Source organism: Rhinolophus hipposideros (genome assembly GCF_964194185.1).
Source record: "Rhinolophus hipposideros genome assembly, chromosome: 2".
Classification (NCBI taxonomy): Eukaryota; Metazoa; Chordata; class Mammalia; order Chiroptera; family Rhinolophidae; genus Rhinolophus; species Rhinolophus hipposideros.
Window position 1 is genome coordinate 50,548,861 of NC_138048.1, and position 22,603 is coordinate 50,571,463.

Consider the following 22,603-nt stretch of genomic DNA (forward strand, 5'->3'; position numbering starts at 1 on the left):
AGTGAAAAGACAACCCACAGAATGGAAAAAAAATGCCTGCACATCATATATCTCTAAAAGAATGCTATGCAGAATATACAAAGAACTCTTATAACTAAAAAAAAAAGAGAGAGACAAATAACGCAATTTTAAAATAGTCATAAGATCTGAATGGACATTTCCAAAGACGATATACAAATGACCAATGAGCACATGAAAAGATACTCAACTGGGAAATGCAAATCAAAACCACAACGAGATATCACTTTACACCCAATAGGATGGCTATAATAAAAAACGATGGACAATAACAAGTGTTAGTAAAAATGTAAAGAAATTGGAACCCTTGTACATTGTTGATGGGAACATAAAATAGTGCAGCCAGTCTTGAAAACAGTTTGGCAGTTCCTCAAAAGGTTGAAAATAGTATTACTATTAAACCTGGAAATCTAAGAGAATTGAAAACATATTTCCATACAAAAAGTTATACTGCAATGTTCACAACAGTATTATCCATAATAGCCAAAAAGTGGGGGGAAAACCTACACATTCATCAACTGATAAAGGGATAAAAAAAAGATGTGGTCTATCCATACAATGGAATATTATTCAGCCATGAAAAGGACTGAAGTACTGTTACATGCTACAACGTGGTGAACCTTGAAAACATTACAATAAGTGAAAAACACCAATGGCCACATATCATATGATTCCATTTACATGAAATACTATGGGATTGCTATAGAAATTTGTCTATATGGCAAATCCAGAGAGACAAAGAGTAAATTAGTGGTTGCTAGAACCTGGGAGGAAGAGAAAGGGGAGTGACTGTGGATGAGTAGCAGGTTTCTCTTTGAGGTGATGAAAATGTTCTGGAATTAGATAGTAGTGATGGTTACACAATTTCGTGAATATACTAAAAACCACTGAATTGTATACTCTAAATGGGAGAATTATATAAAATGCGAATTACATCTCAATAAAGTTACTTTAAAAAGAGAAAGAGTTTCTCTTAATGAATGCCTGGACCTGGGGTGAACAACCACTCACGAGGTGGTATTTCCACCTTCTAGAAGCTGAGTGACTGAGGTGGGTATGGGTGTGGGGTGGGCTGTAGGGAGTGGAAGAATGTGGACAGAAGTCCCTGAGCTGTATGCGGGAGAGGCAGGTGGCAACAGCAGCTCTTTGGAGAAGTACCAGAAAAAATTGGGGGACATACAGGTATATCTGTAGCAACCAGCTAGAAAAACGGCCTGGGAATAATGAAACTGGAGGAGACTACGGAGTATTTCATTCATGCATGGCCTTACTATGCCACAGAAGACCATAAGCCTCATCAGCCTGTGCTCCCTCCCTGTGGTCTAGTTCCGTGAGGTGAAAACCTACTCGAGCGTTCACCGCGTCGTGCGGAGGACTCCAGGCTTTCTGAGGATGAGGACAAGTCCGTGGCCAGCTCAGAGTAACTCCGTTCACCCAGCGCTGTATCGCTTCCTCTAGACTGTGGGGCAGAGGCTGAGAACTGGGTCAAGACTGAAGAGTTCACAGCTTCAGGATAGGAAGTGGAACTTCCTGCCACATCTGCGAATGTCTTGGTGTTGGTCAAGAACCAGTGTGCAATGCGCTCTCTGCCTCTGACAGATGGGACTGACCCAGGTACAGTCTCAGTTTGAGACATGGGGCTTCCATTCGCTGCATCAGAGCTGCTGGCCAGCTGGTGTCCTTCCGAGACTGCAAGGCATCAGGGAAAAAATGCCATTACACAGATGTGAAAGAGACCCCTCCACAGCTGAGACGTGAGTCCTCTCTGAGGAAAGATCCCCTTTGCGAAAACCTTGTGAAGTATTTATTATATGTGCAATCGGACATGCATTTTTATATTCTAAATAATTATTTCAAAACTCTCCAGTGTCAGTAAGATAGCAATACTAAAAATAAACATAAGTGAAGAGGGGAGCTTTTAAACAGCATGTGTAAAGCAGCAGAGTTACTGAGAGGCTTGAGTGTTTTATTTTCTTTCCCCAAAAGCAATCAAGGGAGGGAGTGTATTATGCCCAATAAATATGATATGCCTAAATATAGTGCTTAGTCAGAAGCATTTTTCTAAAACAGTTCTATTATTAATAAATATTATTTTAATTTTGAAGTATAGCAAACAGAAAATAAACTATAGGGAGTACATTAAAACGGGGAATTTGGGGAATATATTTATATCTGCATATTTTATTTCTAAAGATGATCTGCACATAAAATAACTCAATCTAGTTTCAAAGAGCAGGCCAGTTCTCACTTTGAAGGCAATGTTGCAGAGCAACAAGATGCAATCAACAGTGACGGCTCAGAGGCTGAGGTTTCAACTCTGCTTACACCCTCTGAGCCCCAGTTTCCTCATGTATAAAAAAGTGGGAGGAATGGTGCCTGTTGGAGCCTGTTCACAATATTCACCTAAGGATGAAAATCAAAAAGTTATAATGTGGTATACTAGATAAAGGAGATGGTGTTATCTAAAGAAACACGATTTTTTTAGAGGTTGCAAATGGACTTGAAGTGATCCCTTAAGAAAATCCAACAATTTTTTAAATGTCCATAATAGATGAAGTAAAATTGAATACTTACTTGGGGAATCATTTTGTCCAAATTCCACTGAAACCTTGGAAGATGTAAGGCCAAGCCCATTTTCTGTGGACAGCTCCCTGAATTCCCCATCCCCTGGATTCCTGATTATTTCACTGTTTCTTCTCAATTCTGCCACAGAGGGTGAAGAATGGACTGATGCTGAAGTCATGGCAATTTCAGAATCCTCAGGGAAAGTCTCTGTCTCATTTAGGGGTCCCAGACTGACAGCTAAAGACTGGATCACCCCTGGGACACCACTGGGGAATGTGGTGGCAATATGCACACTCTTTGTCTGACTGACTGAGGGGCTTCGGAGAGCAGCGGAGTTGTTTAGCTCCTCCATACTTCCAGAAGCTAAAATGGAAAAAAAAAAAAATGCTTTAAGAGTACTCAGGAGTCGGGGGGAGGTTAATAAAATCAGGGATGAATCTAGATACAAATAATGTTTATTACATTTTGGTAGACAAATATAGATCCTTCACCAAACACAATGAAAAGCTTCAGCTAGAGCTAAAAGACATTAGCTCGAGCCTTTAGACCCACGGTCCACAATCCATTGTTAATTGGCCCGCAGCAAATTCCAAAAATATATTTAGTTTACTTAAATAAACCAGGTGAGGCAGTACGTACTTCACCTCGAGTGAGTGGCCCGGCTGTTTGTGTATTTTACCGCATATGGCCCTTGGTGAAAACCGTTGAAAAAAGTTTGGGCACCCCTGCTTTAGACCATTAGTTGCCTTGGTTTTTATAGAGGAAGGTAAAACTTCTACTCTTGAATTCCATCTTATAACTTATACAGGACAGGTGGATGAGACACACTGTAATGTTTTTATTTGACAGAAATTGCCATGTACCAGAAGCGATGTGTGACACGGAGGTTGTCATGATGGAGGATAATTTAGGGCACGCTTTAAAACATACCTTCTCTCAACTGTAGTTCACCCCCGACTGACTTTACCAAAAAAGTTGAAACTTGTCACACACTGTTATTAAGGTTCAACGTGCCACTTCCCATATTGAAGATCCCTGCCTTTCCATTGGATGGCACTCGGCAGCAGCATTCATTGTCTTTAGTGATCACAATGGAAAGGCTCCATGTCACACATCGCTTCTGGTACAGCAATTTCTGTCAAATAAAAACATTACGGTGTGTCCTCATCCACCTTACTCACTGGATCTGGCACCATACAACTTCTGGCTCTTCCCCAAAGTCAAAATGATCATGAAAGGTATATGTTTTGAATCGAATCAGGACATCGAGGCAGCCACAACAATTCAACTAAAGACACTCAAGAAAGAGGACTTCCAGAACTGCTTCAGAAAGTGGCAAGAACAATGGGATAAGTGTGTTCAAAGTGAGGGGGAGTATGTTGAGGGGGATTAATGGTAATGTGTCTTTCATTGTAATAAATTGTTTTAATTTAAATATTCACTGTAGTTTTTTACCACATTTCATATTGTAAGGTTTTGAGGTGTTAATTATGATCCAGAAAGGGAAGAAGGACATTCTCATTATAAATGGTTCCTTGAAGACCAGTCCTATATGCAGCTGTGACCAAAAGCACAAATATTAAATATAATTAGAGAGAGAGAGAGAGAGAGAGAGAGCACAGAAAACACAGTTTCTTCTTACTGTTGTACAAACTGTAGAACCAGCCTACACCTAGAATACAGCCCGCAGTTCTGGGCATGGGACCTTAATGAAGATGCAGGCAATCCATACAAGTAGTAATTAAAACAAGGGAAAAGAAAGACCAGGACACAAAAAAAGAGTCCCAGCTTACCTAAAAAACAAAAACACATTAGTACAGAAAGAGAAAGAAGGAAAAAGGGGGGGGAGGGAAAGAAGGAAGGAAAGAAAGAGAGAGAGAGAGAGAGAGAGAAAGAGAGAGAGAGAGAGAGAGAGAGAGAGAGAGAGAGAGAGAGGGAGAGAGAGAGAGGGAGAGAGAGAGAGAGAGAGAAAGAAAGGAAGGAAGGAAGGAAGGAAGGAAGGAAGGAAGGAAGGAAGGAAGGAAGGAAGGAAGGAAGAAAGGAAGGAAGAAAGGAAGGAAGAAAGGAAGAAAGAAAAATTATAGATACATCCCAAATTCCCACTCAACCACGTAGCTTCTCAAGCTTAACTTCATTATAGTTATGATCTAAATCCACCAAAATATAGCCTGAGTGCTCTTTCAAAGGTACTTTTATTCCCAGTAAACTGCATTATTTCATCGATTCAATGTACAGTGGCAGTTATACTGGACTCAGCCTGAACACCTGAGTCCAATAAATCAGTGGCCACAGAAATACAATTACAAAATTCCCAAATGCTGACAGTCACAAAAGGAAAACTGCTGTGTTTTCCGCGACCCCGAAGGGCTCCGTGGGACATCTGCTTCATCGTCTGGTTGTTATCATTATTAAAAGCTGCTATTTACCAACCAATTATGATGTGCCAGTACTTTATACCCACATTTATACATTGTGCTTAAGTAAGTACTTTGTATACCTAATCTCGTTTAATTCTCACAGCAAAGCTTGGAAGTAGTGTGAAGACTTCTGCAGAGCTGGTGCCTCTTAATAAAAGGAGGAAATGTTTGGTCAAACTCATCTACAGTCCCCACTCATACCACCAAATGAGCACCTGCTAATGACATCTACGGGAACTTTACCATGCTTCTAATTAACAGGCCAACACTATTGACTGTTAAAGAGCTGCCCATCCTTGCTCATTTCTAACCCTTACAGCAGCCACTCAGAAATGGGAAGACCATCCATTTGGGAGCAGAAACCATCCAAATTCCCTAATCTTTCTTACAGGAGGTGGACAGGCCAACGACTAATCTGGAAGAAGTACGAGTACACAGGTGAGTCTCCGATCACGGCACACACTGAAGCATCAGGCATGCAACAGAATGATCAACCTTGGCTTGACTGCGACCCAGAACGTGCCAGAAATCTAGCTGAAGCAGCTGATATTTGAGAAAGATATGCTAAATCTACAGTCTTCTGAGTTATTTATGTTCTTCCTTTTACAAAGTGAAATCACCACAAAGCAATTTACCTGGGCCACAGGAGCTCAGCTACCCACAGAAGGACTTTCATAAGTTGAGAGCCATTATTACATTCTGAGCTCCTATCGACAATCTATATAAAATATCACCTTTTAAAGAACATTAGCACAATTTCCACAAAACAGCAATTGATGGCATTTTCTATTATGATTCTCCACATTCCTTAGGTAAATTTTCCTCTTAGAATGGACTGCCCCCAAAACACTTATGCCTATGGGTAAAACTGTATACTAACCTTATCTGACAAAAATCTCATGCCCCACCCAGTTTCCCTTTGTGCCCTGGTTTCCAGGAAGCTCAGTACTAAATTTAGAGCTCCACTGTAACTGCTCTCACACAATTCAACATACACATATCTCTTTCCACCTCAAATGAGAACTTTTTTCCCTGTTAGTTGCTTTACTTACCTTTTCTCCTAATGATCAAATAGTACATGGTCATTAGAGAAAATATGCAAAGCATAGAAAGATATAAAGCAGCAAAAGATGTAAAGCAGCAAGAAAAATCCTTTCAAATGGCTTCTGATCTCTCTCTATTTTTTAATCTGATATAGCTGTTTGGGCCTGTACCTGCTTTCATGCACATATATATTTATTGGCATGCGATTTATTTTTGGAAGCAGGTAACTCCTGACTCCCCAAGCCTCAGAAGAGGTTATGCTGTGTGGGTGTTTCTGTGTAGCAGAGTAAGCGGGAAAGGAGGCACACAATACAAAGGCTGGTGTGTTTGTAATAACAGATGCAGGAATTAGAAAGCATCTTTAGGATCATCTGATCTAATCCCCTCATGTTTCCAATAAGGAGCTCCATCCTCTCCAGGCCCGGTTCCTTGCTGGCCATCTCAGCACTCACTTAGTAAAAAACAGCACTCATCTGACTGGTCTAAGTGCCAGGGCTTTCCCTGGGTCACACTGACTACTGCATGCATGGAGTGGCCAAGTGTAAAAAGTCACACACCCCTGCCGCTCTCTCTTCACTTCCGTTCTGCTACAGAGTGGCCAGCGGGGCTGGGGGGTCTCAGGTCTGCCTCTGGCACGTCCTGCTGGCCTGCTCAGCACTCCTGCCTGGTCAGAAAGGGATAGCAAAATCTTAAGATTTAGATTTCACGGGAGGAAGGAGGTCTACCAGGGCTCCGGTTAGCAGGTATGAGCTCAGCTTTAAAAAGAAGGCAGAATTTTGCTTCCCATGTGGCTTCGGGTCCTCGTGCATGTCCCCTCTGCATCTGGCAGGGAGGAGAGGAGGCTGGCAGGCAGAATCCAGATGTTCCTGGATGCCTTGCTATCCCTTCATTTAACAGCACCCAAAGCCCTCTGTAGCATCAAAGAGGGAGGTGGGACCTATCACAGAACACCCAGTTCACTGAGAAGGAAGAGAAATGCTCCATGAAAGACTCAAGAAATGGGAAAGATAAGGTACAACTCTTCAAAAATTAAAAGTATAAGGTTCTAACATGATGAACGCCCAAGGAATTTGAGGATCAATTATTTTTTTAATATTGAAAACTATAGGGAACTACAGAGTTAAGTGCAGTAAAGTTGGAAACATAGGCTGATTTTCAAATACGCCACAGTAGTGGGTTGAATTTAAATTATAAATAGTGAATGACCCTGACCAGAACCAAAGTGTAGCTTCCTCGAAAATGCTTCCTTTCCACCACTTAGTAAAGCTGCTTGTAAATCACTGAACCACAGAACTTCGAAGCTGGAAAGGATCATAGCTTTTAGCCAATCTAACCAATGTTTAAGAATAATTTTAAAAAGCAATCTCCGAAAAACACAAATCATAAACTATATACATACTAGTCAGCAGGAAACGGTGCACAGAGTATACGGAAGAGGAACTGGTGGCTTTCAATAGGCATTCCAGAAAGGACCTCTGGGTTCGTTTTTTGCTTTGATGACGTAAACCCAAATCCCCAGTCTTGCCAAGTACTTCTAAAAACCACCGACCTCTAAAAATTTTAAAATGGCAATTTCTAAAGCAACCTAACCTCCATTTCCCAAGAATATTTCCAACCCTCTCTGTCCTGCTCCCTATGGCATGGGGATGAAGACACAGGCAGCAGGCACTGACTGAATAAAACCTCAGAGAAGAGAAAAAGGGGCAGAGTGTACCACATTCTCTTTGGCCCATGGCCAGGTGAACCCCGTGATATTTGGGCACACGCTAATCCCCATTACTTATCAAATGCACCACGTTCTTGGGCAGTGGGGGGCTGATGAGAAGTGATAAATGCAGCCTATGTCCTCAAGGGGATTACAATCTCTCTGGGCAGACAGGCTTAGATAAGCTAATGTGACAAGGGGATTGGCACCGAGGGTTGAAGAAAGGCTTCCTGGAGATGGAAATACCTGAGAGGAGACTGAACTGATGACTAGCAACTGGGATGGCAAAGAGGTGAGTGCTCCACCCCCACAGCCTTGTTTTTTTGTTTTTTTTTAAATGATGGCCTAGAAAAATGTATGTCTATGTTATCTTTGCCACTGAAAGTAACACTTTTGCAATAATGAAGAAACACAAATCTAACTCCTAATCAAATGACGTAATGCTTGTCCTTTCATTCACCCCAGAACATGGCCTCTTGTGCAAGAATACACACCAACACTTAGTCTTTGCTGTGTGTGTGTGTGTGTGTGTGTGTGTGTGTGTGTGTGTGTGTGTGTAGGGGAGCAGCCACCAGACCAACTATTACTTTCCTCCTTATACAGTTACAGAAAACATATTTTAAAGATGAACTTCAATACTGACATAAATTTACCCCAAATACTTTGCATTCATGCTTAATGTCTTCTCCCCTTAGCCCCTGTGCCGAGTACGTCTAGTTACACATGCCTATTTATTTATATTCAGAATGACTTCAGAATGCTAAGCTGGGTAGGACTACTTACCTGGGGAATGACCTGAGGGAGGGGTGGAAGCCGCTGTCCTAGAGAAACGCAGCCAGAAGAGCTCTGGGCCTGGGGAATCTCTCTTCCTGGAGAGTGTGGTCTCTTCTCCCATCTCCAAAGTAGGAAGAGACGACTGGCTCAAAACAGAAGTGGCCATTTGGGTGTACGCAGTCATTTCTTCGGGGAGCCCCTTCCCCCTCGCCAGGGAACCCCGAGATGTTCTGCTCTCTGTTTGAGAAGGGGCACTTCTTCCTTCTGACCCTGCACTGCTAGATGGCAGGTAAAGCCTTCCCAAGGCTGAAAGCAGACGGCAACAATTAAAATTCCACCAGTCAACCTCCAAATGTCTGAATAATCTTTAGTGGGCTCAGCTCTGACCTCTATAAAATATACAGACATGAGAAGAAATCAGGAGCAATTATTTATTCTATGAAAAGCTAACCCCTGAACGAGAGACCACAAACTAAGACAAAGAATGTTTTTAGATTTCACAAAGACTTGGCATCTTGTGGTAAAATTATCAGAAAACCAACACAAGGAAGTTAAGTATCAGATGATATGGGATCAGAGATCAGTTTTTGATCCTCATGACTCATCACTCACAGTTCGCAAAGTTGGTTCCAGAATTTACTTGAATCCAACATAAACAAAATTTCCAATATCTGGATGAACAAACCCAGGCAGCATCATGTGCAGAGTTTCTAAGCTCTAACTCCATTAGTCATGAATGGGACATAAAATACTTTCATACATACTCTTTACAGAATTGAGCGCCCAACCAGACCTCCTGTCACTAAGGTGTGAAGCCATGGGGCATCTTTGATGGCTTCCTCCTCTACTTTTAGGATGGCTTCATGCTCTACGTTACCAAGTCCTATCCATCTCCCTTTTATGAAGAGTCTTTATCAGTCTCTTCCTCTCCAACCCTGAGGTCACCAGGCCGTATTTTAGCACCTGGTGTCTGGATTTCTGTGTCTGCCTGGGTGGTCCCTGACTCCAGGCTCTCTCTGTCCCATCTCCCACCCAGATATCTTACACCTGTCTACCAGGTGAGTCCTCCCCAAAGTTGCTTTAATCATGTCACTGCCATGTTCAAAAACCTTAGGTGACTCATCCCACCACACCAAATTTAAACTGTCAGCCCTTTAAAGTCCTCCGTGATTGTCCCTAATGCCATCCACACAACTGTTCTACCTGAGGCTCCTCTACTCTGTATGCGACTTACACCTTCCCTCAAGGGAGGATGCCGGCCTGGAAGCTCCGTAAGAAGCCCATGCTTTCTCCTCTGTGTCTTCACCACATGGTCGGGGCACCCATTCCTCAGCCACCCTTCCACCTGGCTCAGACACACAGACACAGGCTCAAATCCCAGCTCTGAAACGTGTGAGCTGTTTGACCTGCACCCGATGGATGAATTAACTTCTCTGAGCTGCAGTTTCCAAATTCCTAACAGGAGAATAATGTGACCTCACCGGCTTGCTGTGAGAACTGAGAGATTAGACATGTTGGTATGCAGTAGGGAACTAATCAATGCTAGACTTCTTTGTCTTCCCTTCCTCAATCAAATCTTGCTGATCCAGACCCAGCCCCTTCTTCACATCTTACAGTAAAAGTAGCAAACCACTAGCTGTACAATCTGGAGCAAGAACCACCATTTGAGCCACTTCAACTCAAACATGCAACCACGCAGCCCACCAGTCCTGGTACCTCTGAGACTGCAGTGTGTGGCAGTATAGCTGGATGCTGCTTGCATTCAGACTGGTCATGGAGGACACGTTCTACGGGATTGGACAGGCCTCTCAGCAAATCTGCACCCTTGTCAGGTCTATACTTATACCTGCTACCCACAGTGTGCCACAGATGGAGCCAAAGTCACAGGACTGAGCCTCAGTCCAGGACCCGAAAATGGATATTGAGGCGCAGGACGGGGGAGGGGGAGACTGGCAGAAATTTTGTTTTCTAGGACTGGACATACATGAATGGAATGAGCATCAGCAGCATAAACTGACCTAAGGTGCTGCTTTGGGAAGTCAGAGCTGTCGCTATCGCAGGCCCAACAGGGGAAACGGTGACATTTGTTCTCCTCGAAGAGCTGTTTCTTCCTCTAGCATGTGCTGTTTCAGTTTGGGGAGTAAGGTTTTCTGGAGCATCTGAAGAAGCATGTCTCTTGCTGGGGGTCTGAACCATCACACCTTCTTTGGAAGCCACGGTGGAAAAGTCCACTTGATTCTGAGCAAAGGTGATGTTTTCTATGTGGGGTTCAGTGTTGTTTTCTGCCCAATGGTTCCTTACAGTAGCTGAAACAATCAGAAAATGGATCAGTGAGAACTTGCTGACTTTTGCAAAAAGAAGAAAACCTTCAGAAACAACCCCATGAGCAGATATATTAATAAGGAAGTGGACTCAAGTAGAATAATTTCACCTTTCTTTCCCCACCCCCCACAGTAATTATTCTTGTAATTTAGTGGAAGAAATTATGAAGCAACAATAGTACATAGGATTAAATTTTACAGTGAGAGGAAATTTTACAGAATTATGAAGACTGATAAAAAGAGATCAACGTGGGGCTCAGGGAAGAGGACTTGAATCTCTGGCATCTGGGCAGGCTCAAAGAGGGGGGTGGGCAGACGAAGGTCAGATGTGAGTGGAGGGAAGGAAGCTCTTCATTAGTAGCAAGGCTGTGAACTGTGCCTTCTTGGTGGTAGACGGTAAAAGCTGTCAGCTTTTAATCCTGACACCTGTTCTCACAGGCCGGAGGTGGGACATGCACAATTCCGGAAAACTTCATGAAGGGTTTGGCAATATTACCAAACCTTAGTAGATGTAAATAAGTTTGATGCAGTAACTTTATAGGGAGGGAGGGAGGGAGGGAAGAGAAGAGAAGGAGGAAAGGAAGAACCTAAAAATCCTACAGCAGATCAATGAAACCAGGTGCCGTATATCCACATGAAAAGGTATTAAAAGGTCATTAAAATGATGCTATAAGATAAAATAAAGATATTCTAGAGGTATCATTGAGTAAAAACAACAGGCTTCAAAATAGCATTTAGAACACGATCTCGTTTTGTTAAAAAAAGAAATAGTAATAGCAATTGTGTGTGTCCGTGCCAAACACTGACGCGAGCGCTTAGCATGCACCCCTCCATTCAGGCCTTGCACAATGTCGGAAGTAGATGCTCTTAGGATCGCCCCCACTTTGCACGGGTGGCAAAGAAGGCCCAGAGCGGTCATGTCCCTTGCCAGTCACCAGGCACCTGTGCTCAGCTGGAAGATAATGTGCTGGAGAGGAGCGTTAGAGCAAATCCTCCTATTCTGCCTTATTTCTAGTTCAGGGGTGCTGAGGAAATGTTGCTTATTAATATGGACTGTTAAAACTTGAAGTTTATAAATTAGGAATGTATTTATATTAGTCAGAAAAAAATTTTAAGTGATTATTTACTTCACCCAAGATGATAGCAAAGAGGGCATTAGTTTGAAACGTGAGGATGAAGTTCAAGTTGAGGGTAAAATTGGGCACAGCGGAAAATCATCTTGGGGTATCAAGTGTCATTTATCAAGTGTCATTTATCAAGGCAGGGGGTTCAGAGTCTGGGTGGGTGGGACACCCAAGTCCAAGCCTCGAAGGCTGCCCGTCTGGAGACTCTGGAGAAGTCTACACGTTACGGCCACAGCTTGGAAGTCAGAGCCAGGCAGGCCACTCCTGGGGTGGCAGCCCCTGGGAGATAAAAAAGCAAACAGCATTCTAAGAGCTATGGCCCTGTACATCCAAACTACTACAGACGTGAACATGGAACGCATGCGCTAATTGGGGCATGGACTTGAGTGAGTTTCTAGAGAAAACAAGGATGAGGACGAGGACCATGTGAAGTTACTGCTGATTCCACTGCTCCTTGAAAAACCCATTTTGATTTTCTCTCTTTGGGAATGATATTTTTCTTTCTGCTTAGTGCTGGGAGCCATGGGCACTGTTGAGAAACCTCTGTGGCAATGAATGAAATCGTTTCTATCTACATGAGTCAGGCAGAAATGACCAACCATCTGACCAGTAGAGGCTGCAGGCAGAACAGACAGACTCAAAATATAGCGCAAACACGTGCGCGCGTACACACACACTTCCAAATGGAACAAGTTACCTCCTAGCTCAGCACTGGCCAAGAGATGTATAAAGTGAGCCACAAATGCATGCCACCAATGTATCTTTACATTTTCTAGTAGCCACATTTAAGAAAAAAAAGATGAAATTTTAATAACTATTTTATTTAACCCACTATATCCAAAATAGTATCATTGCACTATCTAATTAATATTACAAATTACTGAGATATTTTGCATTTTTTGTATTAAACCTTTAAAATCCTGTGAGAATTTTACTAGCCATGCTGTAAGGCTCAGTGGCCACATTTGGCTAGTGGCTACCATATTGGACAGTGCAATTCCAGATGAATGATTTTCAATTTTCTCACTCTGGTCTACTACCAGAAGCAGTGGCGTTGGATGGGTGGTTATATTATAAAAACTTCCATAAGAGATACTGACAAACTTTCCTAAGGGAATCATTTCCTCCCCCAATCCCTTGAGATTACTGTTTTCATGCTTCCTATTCTGTTTCCTGTAAGTGATAATTAACAGAAGCTTCCTGAAGGGGGAGGGAAGTTGCCCAGGCATCTAGGCTCCTCTGGGGCCCAGCCCCAGAAAGGCAAGGCGTACACTCATCCAGAAACGGGATGTAGAGGGGTGTTTCCAAGGGTAGCTGCAAAGTCCCTAAGTTGAACTTGAGACTCTGGGGGTGTAGAACATGACCCATAGGACATGTTCCCTTTGTTCTTCCTAGCTGAGCTGTGAAGGCAAGCTTGCCTCCCGAGAGGAGGTAAAAGAAAGGGTTTGAGGATGTTTTCTTTATCTTCTTGATCAACTGGGCACAATGAGAGAAATTATTCTCAGAAGCCAGGAAAAAAGTGATTATGACTATATATATATATATCGTCACAGGATGTGGAGCACAGCATAGGGAATAGAGTCAATGGAACTGGAACAGCTATTATGTACAATGTATAAATATGACATATATATGATGTCAGAGGAGTAGGAGATTGGGGGTGGGTATCACTTTGTGAGGGGTGTAAATGTCTAATTATTACATTGTTTTGTACACCTGAAACTAATAAAATGAAAAAGACTGACAATATTAAAAAAAAAAGTGATTGTGGGGAGGCGGAAGAGATTCAAAACCCATGCCCCAAAGCAGGCAAGCCATAAGCAAAGGGAAGGAAATGAATTTGGGGTATACTTCTATTATACCTACGACAAGTGTGGCTGGGCCTGAGAGAGCAGCAACGTCTCCTTCTTTAAGGACAAGGAGTAGAAGTCCCAGACCCCAGTCAAGCCACGGAATTTCACTGCAGTCTCCAAAAGGAAAAGAATGGCCATGTGAAGACAGGACATGGCCAGCACTGACCCACACTCTCTCCCTGGAGGGCTGACTGAAGATGCAAGAAGACAAAAACGCACACTATAAACAAAACTAAAAGGCAGACAATAGTCCTGCAGTATCCTGATAACTCGGCCACGAAAAATGCTGAATAAAATATTTTAAAACAATATTTCTAAATGTTGCTGAGTTGACAAGTAAGTAAAGAATCAAATCTTCTGAGGCCAAAAATGAACTGAGAGCTGGAATTCAGAGAGGGATTCAGGGAGGTGAGCTAACTCTGAAGCCCGCAGCTGCCCTGAGGCATCTCTACTCAACTTCTGTGACCTTCAACTTCTGGTCTGCTCGCCACAAGGATGGAGGAGAGAGCAGACAAAACTCTCAAGGAGGGTATCTGACAGGAAACTCCTGTGGAAAGCTGGGACCAGGGCTATACGTTCGGTGTAAGGAAACAGAAACAAGCTGGCCCTTCAATCTTGGTCTTAGATGAAAGAAAAATAAATCTCACCCAAGAATTTGTAACCATAAAGCTGACCCTCATGTGAAGCACAAGCTTACCACACCTGTGTGGTCTAAACCTCAAGCCAAGGATGTGTGTAAAAGTGGTTCTAAACCTTGTGAATACACTAGAAACTACTGAATTACATACTCCAAAAGGGTGAATTTTATGGTATATAAATTACATCTCAAATACACACACACACACACACACACTCTATTAATGGGGTGGAAAAGTGGTTTTGAGATACAATGCCTCCAAGTACTTGACAGAAACAAATGTGAATACTCTCTAGATGAATATACCTTCAATCTAATTTTGTCATTCACTGATAAAATTCTAGTAATAAAAGATCGCGGTCAAAAATCACAAAATATACAAGGTAAAAAGGCATCCATGGGCAAAAGTCAGCAAACTGGACAAGCAAATATTGGAGTTATCAGACAAAAAATATAAGTATATAAAACTGCATGAAAAGAAATTAGATAATGAAAAGGAGAGAAAAAGAGACTATATAATGGCCAAAAACATTTGAAAGAAATCTAAATGGAAATTCTAGAAATGAAAAAAAACCTGAAATTAGGAAACTCATTAGCAGATTAGATATGGCCAAAAAGAGAATTAAGAATTGCAAGACAGATGACAAGAAAATGCCCAGATGCTATATAACGATAGAAAATATGAAAAAGAGGTGAAAATACAAGGAAGATAGAGTGAGAGTCCAACATATATCTAACTAGAGTTCTAGGATGGGGGGAGGGGGGTCCACAGTGTGAGGGATATAAATGATGAACGTCTAAGTATTACCTTGTCTTGTGCACATGAAACTAATAAAAAAAAACAGAGTTCTAGGAGAAGAGAGGAAAAAGAGAAATGACAACATTCAAAAAGGTAATGGCTGAGAATTTCCAGAACTAATAAAAAGTATGAGTCCTCAGACTAAGGAAGCCAAATAAATCCTGGAAAGCTAAATAAAAAGGAAATATAAACCCCTATCACAGTAAAACTGCAGAAAATCACAGAATAAATATTAGGTCTTAAAAACTACGAAAGGAAAAAGTGACAAATCAGCTACAGAAGATGACAATTAGACTAACAGCTGATTTCTCAACCACAACCATGAAAGCCAAAAGACAGTAGGCAAATGTTTTCAATGTGCTGAGAGAAAAAAATGTAGAATTGAATACTCAACAAAACTAGCTTTGAAAAACATCTTGAGACTACTTTAAAATAGAAATATTTTCAGTCAAATTTGAGTTTATCACCCATGTCCACTAAAAGAAATTATGGAGGATTTATTGCAAGCAGAAAAAAAACAACCCTAGATGAAAGCTATAAGATACAACAAGAAATAATGACGAAAGAAAATGTTAAGTGCGTGCATAATTCTAAAGAAATACTGAATTTATAAAAATAATTTCTCATTTAGGGAATAATAAAACAATACAGAGCAAATCCTGGATAACATAAGTTGGGAGGGGATGATGAGAATCATGTTGTGTAGAAGGGTAACTTTAAATTCTGTCAAAAATGCACTTTTAAGTTCCTCAATCTAACCTGAAGGAATAGAAATAGGAGTGTATAACTTCTGAATGATGTTGCTTGAAATGATACAAAATTTCCATGGAGAGAAATCAATGAATATTGCCTAAAACCAAAACCAAAAAAAAAAAAATCAATAAATAGCAATAGAAGCATGTTATTTAGAGATATGGATGTAATTACTAAAAAGAAGTTAAAAGGGTTGAAAGTGGTTGATTCTGGGAAGCAGGAAATGATGATGGTAGAAGTAATCAGAGTTTTTATAATAACCTTATAAAACACAGTTGATCTTTAAAGTATGTATAAGTGTGATAAAAACAAAAAATTAAAAAAAGATGAATAACAAATCAGCATAAATGTCTGTCGTGCATGATAAAAGTTCAGCATTCTTAATACGTGAAGAACTCTCAAATTCCTACGATATACATCTCATAGACAAAGAACACGAATGTGCAGTACACAAAAGAAAATGTGTAAGTGGAGAATAAACATATGAAAGGACTGTAGGAAAGAAATAAAATACAAAGCCAAACTTTTCTAGTTTGACATTTTCAAATTTTTATATATGCGATTTTCCTATCAAATTGGCAAAGATTTAAAAAGTTATAATATCTACAGTCATTGCAGGTATAGAAAACGGACACCTACACGCAGTGTTGGTAAGAATGAAATAGCACATACTTTACAATGAGAAAGTTAGCAATCCATTGCACAAGCCTTAAAAATAGGCAGATATTTTGACCTAGGAATTCCATTTCTGGAAATTAATTCCAAGGAAATTATTAAGGAAGTACACAAAGTTTCAGGCACTAGGAAGTTTATCACAGCATCGTTTATAATAACGAAAATTGGAAATAACCTAAATTTCTACAATAGGGAGTTGGTTAACTTAATTACAAAACAATAAATTTTTTAAAAAACTGACCAAAATATATTATTGATACAGTTTTAGATATGTATTATACTCACCTTCTATTGTCAAGTGAAAACGTAAATTATAAAATGGTATGGACCATATGATCCCATGTTATTAAAAACACATGTTAAAAAAAAAAATGTGTCTCCTAAGAAAAGAACCAAAAAAGTTGGTATCTTGGTGAAAGGACTCCTGGTGTGGAAGCCACCTTGTAATGGGCTTTCTTTGTCCCCCAGACCTGCCCCCTAAGGTAGGGGAAGCCTGTATAGTTAAATATAAAGTGGGCTCATGCAACTTGCTAATAAGACAGTGTGCGGGTTTGGTCTCCTGTGCCATGCGGAAACATAAGCAGGTGAGTGGCCTTTCACTGCCCAGCTGAAGGACTGATGAGTTTCCTTGTGTCTGGGCCACGTGGCCTCTAGACACCTCACCACTCTCAGCATCAGTTGTGGCCTTAGCTGGTGGCCTGATCAAGGAGAGGTGCCAGTGCCCATCTCCCCAGAGCAGCTAGAAACAAGACACACTCCTGGCTAGGCTGCCACTGTCAGGCCCTGCTGTCCTCAGAGACCTGCTGGCTTGTGGTGCCACCTCTACTCTCTTCCCCTTCATCACGGGGGCCATAGCTGCCTAAACTGGTGAGAAACTCTTACCTTTAGTGTCCCTCTTTATCTAAGGATCTTTCACTTTCTTTCCCTACACACAGGAGGCAGCATAAAAAGTTGCTTGCTTTACCCACACCCTATGAATCCGTGTTCTCTGTGCAAAGATCCTCCCCTCTAGAAGAAAAAGAGCCTGCTTCTAGCTCCATGCCTGGATCTAGAAATTCAGTTCTTCATGAGAGGCAGTGAGGAACACAGAGACTGTGGTTCAAGTCAGGCTGTCTGAGGGAGACTTCTGGCTCTACCTTACATGCCCTATGACCTCCGACGAGATACTGCATTTCTCAGCGCCTTGGCTTCCTCACCTGTAAAACGGGGACAGTAACAGGACCTACCTCTCTGGGCTGTAACACAGTACACACGTGAGAGCTCTCAACAGTATCTGGTACAGCACCATACACATTAGAGCTATTAAATGGACTTAGATCTATTAACTTTTAACAAACAGATGTGGGGATGACTTGGGTGGGCCCTGCTGATGACTCATGGCTCAGTCTCCCAATCCTTCTCCAGGCAGCAGATCAGAGCTGGTACCGGAGGAGAAATCCCCCATAGCACCCAGATCCCCAGGCCCCCCTGGAAGTGAGGAGCGCAGTGCGCTGAAAGGTCCGAGGCTAGCTGAGCGGCTGCTGGGGCAGCTGGTGCTCCCTCTAGCTCTGCTCCAGGACACTCACCTAACAAGTGCAGGGAGAACTTGGGGGCACAGGGTGAGGGCCGCCACCACCTCTGGCATGAGAAGCCCCCGACATCACTGTCCTGGGGTTCCAAAGCAACAGTATCCCACTGTCCCGTTTCACTTTGGATGCCCTTCTACCTCTTGTATTGGCTACGGTAGGAAGTATTCCTCAGAAACAGCATTCACAAAGCAGGCCCAGCCCCTCTACCACTCGAGGTCTGGGTTGTGAACACGCACGTGCTTTTACAGCATTCCGTGTTGTATCTCAGGGAGAACAATGGGTCACATGCTAAAACATGTACTGAAGTCAAAGGACAAATCCTTTCAGAAGTCCTCAATTGCTTAGGTTACTGTGGTTGAATCTTGTTTGTGCTGTGGCTCTTATTTCAGCACAGGTGGAGGCCCTGAGTGGGAGAGGAATTTGGAGTCAAGTGGATAGGACTCAACAGGACGTACCACATGCAGGGGGAGGTATCGGAGAACCCGATCTGACTCTTGGTGGAGAAGAGACATGGCCCTGGAGAAAAGGACAGAAGGGATGCCTCAGGCTGCGGAGCCTGGGACAAATGGGGAATGAGGAGAAGGAGCTGTGCCACACCACTCAGGGGAAGCTTCTGGGGTAGGAGGGAGCACCCTGAGGCACTACTCACCTCACCCATCCCCCTCCCCTGATGCTTGGAGACAACTGCTTAACCCACCACCCCACCCCACATGGTGGGGGGGAACCACACCAACTAGTCCCATGTTGAACTATGGATGTCCCAGTTCACGGGTATCTTTTGAGCTGGCAATACCATCCTTCCCTCTGCACTCAGCTCCCTGTGTCAGGCCATCACTTTCCCTTGTACCATGAATGGAGATTAAATTAACAAGAATTTTATTCCTTTGCCTTGTTATTTTCTCCCAAGTTGACAACTTCCACTTCTGTAGTGTTTTAATGTTCCGAAACATCTGTTTGTGAACAAACATCGTCAGGGACGCTAGCACAGCTCGGGAGTAGGATTTCCCAGGTAGCAGCTGCTACAGGTCAGCTCCTCACCACCCACCTACCTCATGATTTGGGGTTTTTCAACTTCATTGTTTCTGTGCAGTGGAGTGGGCGTGTACGGAGACTGCTCTGTGTCATCCAAAGAGGCAATTTCCTCCCAGAGGGCCTAACCGCCTCCACACCGCACCGCCTACGACTGCAGCAGACCCTGTGTCAAGTGCTGCCAGCTACAACCTCCGGCTTCTGGGACACAGAGTTGAAGCACCAGCCCTTTCTTTTCACTTCCCTCTCTGTAGAATCAGATTTCCCCACCAAGTGCTAAGTGTTTTCACATGTGCTATCTCATTTAATGCACATGTTGGCCGGTCAAGTGGGTATCACGGGCACATGGGGAAACTGAGGGGCAGAAAGATTAAGTGACTAGTCAAGGTCAAGGTCGCGTGCTCAATGACAGAGACCCAATCTGAACCCCGGTGTCTTTCCACCACACCCCAGTTAACTCCATGACATGGAGCTTTAAAGACCTGACCAGTGAGCAGAGACAGAAATGTCCCACTGGCCTTCAAATGTCAGCCGTAAAGCCTCTGCACTGCCCTGTTTCTCCCTGAGAGGAAGGAGACGGTAGGAGTCACATGGGCTTTGGAATCAGACAGACCTGGCTTCACAACAGCTGCATGTTATTAGCTGGAAGACTGCATAAGAGGACGTTTACATCAGCTTCAAGCTCAGAGAGGACTCTCCTGGGTAATGAGAAGACGGACATTAAGAAAGAGTGGAGGCAGAATGGAGAACGAGTTCGAGGGACAGGAAAAGTCCGTGTTCAAAATGTGAAATTTGGAGTGAGGTTGTGACTTCCAAGTGGAAATGTCCAACAGGCAGTTAAAGATTAGGGATCATGGATTAGAAGGAAGGACAAGGAGAGGACATATGAAGGAATAAGCAAGGGCCAAAGACTGAATTAAGGGAAACTTGAATTTGGAGGGAGGAGAAGAGCCAGCGAAAGACACCGATGACAAGGGAAGGACAGAACAAAATTAAAAGTAGGGGCCAGGAAGGCGTAAGAGCTGAGACGCAGCAGAGGACACCAGGACTGCAAGAAGAGACCAGTCAACCAAAGTCCCCAGGACTTTACAGAGTGTCACTTGGTAGATGGAAGATGACGGTGAGATTGCTAGGGATGAAGGCTCATCAGGAGAAGGCTCTGGAACAGTAAGACACTGACCCTCAGCTACGGAATTCTCCATCCCTGCCTCCCCCTTACAGCTTTCCTGGGATCCTCAACCTAGGAACCGCTCTTAGGAGAGCTGTTCTACAGACCAGCGTGGATCTTATACCTGTGATAGCAGGTTTCTTTGTAATTTTTCCAAATGTTCTTAAGATTCAATTGTTCACGTAGGGAGGGGAGAAGACAGCTTTTTAAAAAGAGACTGCTAGTACTCTCCCTTTTTAATTCCCCTTTTGGTATGCTGTACACCGCAAGAGGAGCAAGACACTGTCCACAGAAAATGTATGGGAGAATGAAATTATGCTCCTATTCTTAGAGATGTTTATAATTTTCAAAGCACTGTCTATAGCAGGGGTGTCCAAACAGCGGCCCATGGGCCAACTGCGGCCCACAATCCATTTTTAATTGGCCCGCAGCAAATTCCAAAAATATATTTAGTTTACTTAAATAAACCAGGTGAGGCAATACGTACTTCACCTTGAGTGAGTGGCCCGGCTGATTGTGTATTTTACCACATATGGCCCTTGGTGAAAAACGCTGAAAAAAGTTTGGACACCCCTGGTCTATAGGGATAATTTCGAGGGCCTAAATTAACCGATTGTATCCTGACATTCTGAGTGGCGAGCAGGACAGGAATTCTTACCCACTTTACAGAAGAGAAGGCTGAAGCTCAGTATGGAGGTGACGGGCCAAGGGTAACCCCCAAATAAGTGGCAGAGTAGAGATGAAAGCCAGCTCTTTCATTCCCGTGTCTTTCCTAAGTAGCCACCCACATGAAAACCAGGGAGGAATGAGAAGCAGCTCAGCCAGCTCTTCCCACACTAATGTAGGGCATGTGGCCTTTATCACCAGCCAGCATCATAGTGTTTGTATCCTTCATTCTGGTCCAAGTTGAGAAATTGTCTGGGTTGTCTTTGGTGCCCCCATCCCTCTCCTTAGAGACCACAGGAACCAACTAGTCTGACCCTGAGGTGAGAGGACTGGGCCCAAGAGGGACAGTAACAGTTCCAAATCCACCATATAGCCAGTGAGCGGCATCTATAAATTCAAAGACATGTTTCATGCTCCTGAGGATGGCTATCAGTCAAAAAACTGGAAAACAACAAATGCTGAGAAGGATGAGGAGAAACGGAAAACTTCTGGCGTTGCTGGTAGAATGGAAAATGGTGCAGGCACTGTGGAAAACAGTTTGGCAATTCCTCAAAAATGTAAAACTAGATTTACCATATAATCCAGCCATTCCAGGGCTAGGTACATACACAAAAGAATTGAAAGCAGGGAACCAAACCGATAGTTGTCCACCAAAGTTTGTCGAAGCATTGTTCATGACAGCCAAAAAGTGGAAGCAAACCAAGTGCCCATCCATCCACAGATGGATAAACAAAATGTATTTACATACAATGGAATATTATTCAGACTGTTAAAGGAAGGAAAAGTTAAAGCACTGTTAAAGTTCTGGAAACGGTGATGTTTGTACAACACTGTGAATGTGCTCAATGCCAATGACTTGTACACTTAAAAATGGTTAAAATGGTAGTTTGTTATGTATATTTTACCACAATAAAACAATAGATTTTTCCTGAGCATCAACCACACACAAGACAAGGTGCAATCTATCTCGAGGAGCTGACTGCTTCCAAGAGTGCTGAATCATGTAAGTAAAGCCCTACAGTGCCATTGGGGAGTGAGAAGTGGCCCAGTGTGGCAGAGGGTGGCAGAGGGTGCCCTCGGAGTCTGGAGGGCACAGGGCTGAGACCAGAATGCCTACCATCCTCCCTTCCTGGCTGCCACCCTGCCCTCCAGATCGAGGCCCGCTTTCATCAGGGCCTTCCTGGCCTCACTGCGTTCACCCCTGGAATCCTCTAAATGAGGGGGATTTCAGGCCGGATGGTGACCAGTGGGATATTTTGGGGCACGCAGGAACCTTGGGGGCATAGGGGGAAGGTGGCTGCGACCTCACCAGAAAGGCAGCCGCCTCCTCAACTGGGTCACTCTGGGCTGTGTTTTGAAACGCTGCTGCGGATGTAATGATTCTGGGTGGAGGGAGGTTAGGAGCCAAATGAGTTTGTGTGAACAAAAGGCTCAGCCCTTGATCTGAACTGTCCAGGGCTCATGGGGAGTTTCGTTTCCTTCCTTGT

At 43.1% G+C, this 22,603-nt stretch overlaps 1 protein-coding gene across 4 annotated transcripts in view; it reads right to left on the bottom strand.

The window, feature by feature from the left end:
• Positions 1-22,603, bottom strand: part of HEG1 (heart development protein with EGF like domains 1) — a 94,615-nt gene that overhangs the window by 46,732 nt on the left and 25,280 nt on the right. For all 4 annotated transcript variants that reach the window (XM_081068745.1, XM_081068744.1, XM_081068746.1 and 1 more), the window contains exons 2-5: positions 10,542-10,829; positions 8,533-8,829; positions 2,593-2,946; positions 1,366-1,707 (exon numbers count right to left, since the gene is read on the bottom strand). In XM_081068745.1, the coding sequence (XP_080924871.1) occupies positions 1,366-1,707; positions 2,593-2,946; positions 8,533-8,829; positions 10,542-10,829 (1,281 nt within the window). The remainder of the gene's footprint in view (positions 1-1,365; positions 1,708-2,592; positions 2,947-8,532; positions 8,830-10,541; positions 10,830-22,603) is intronic.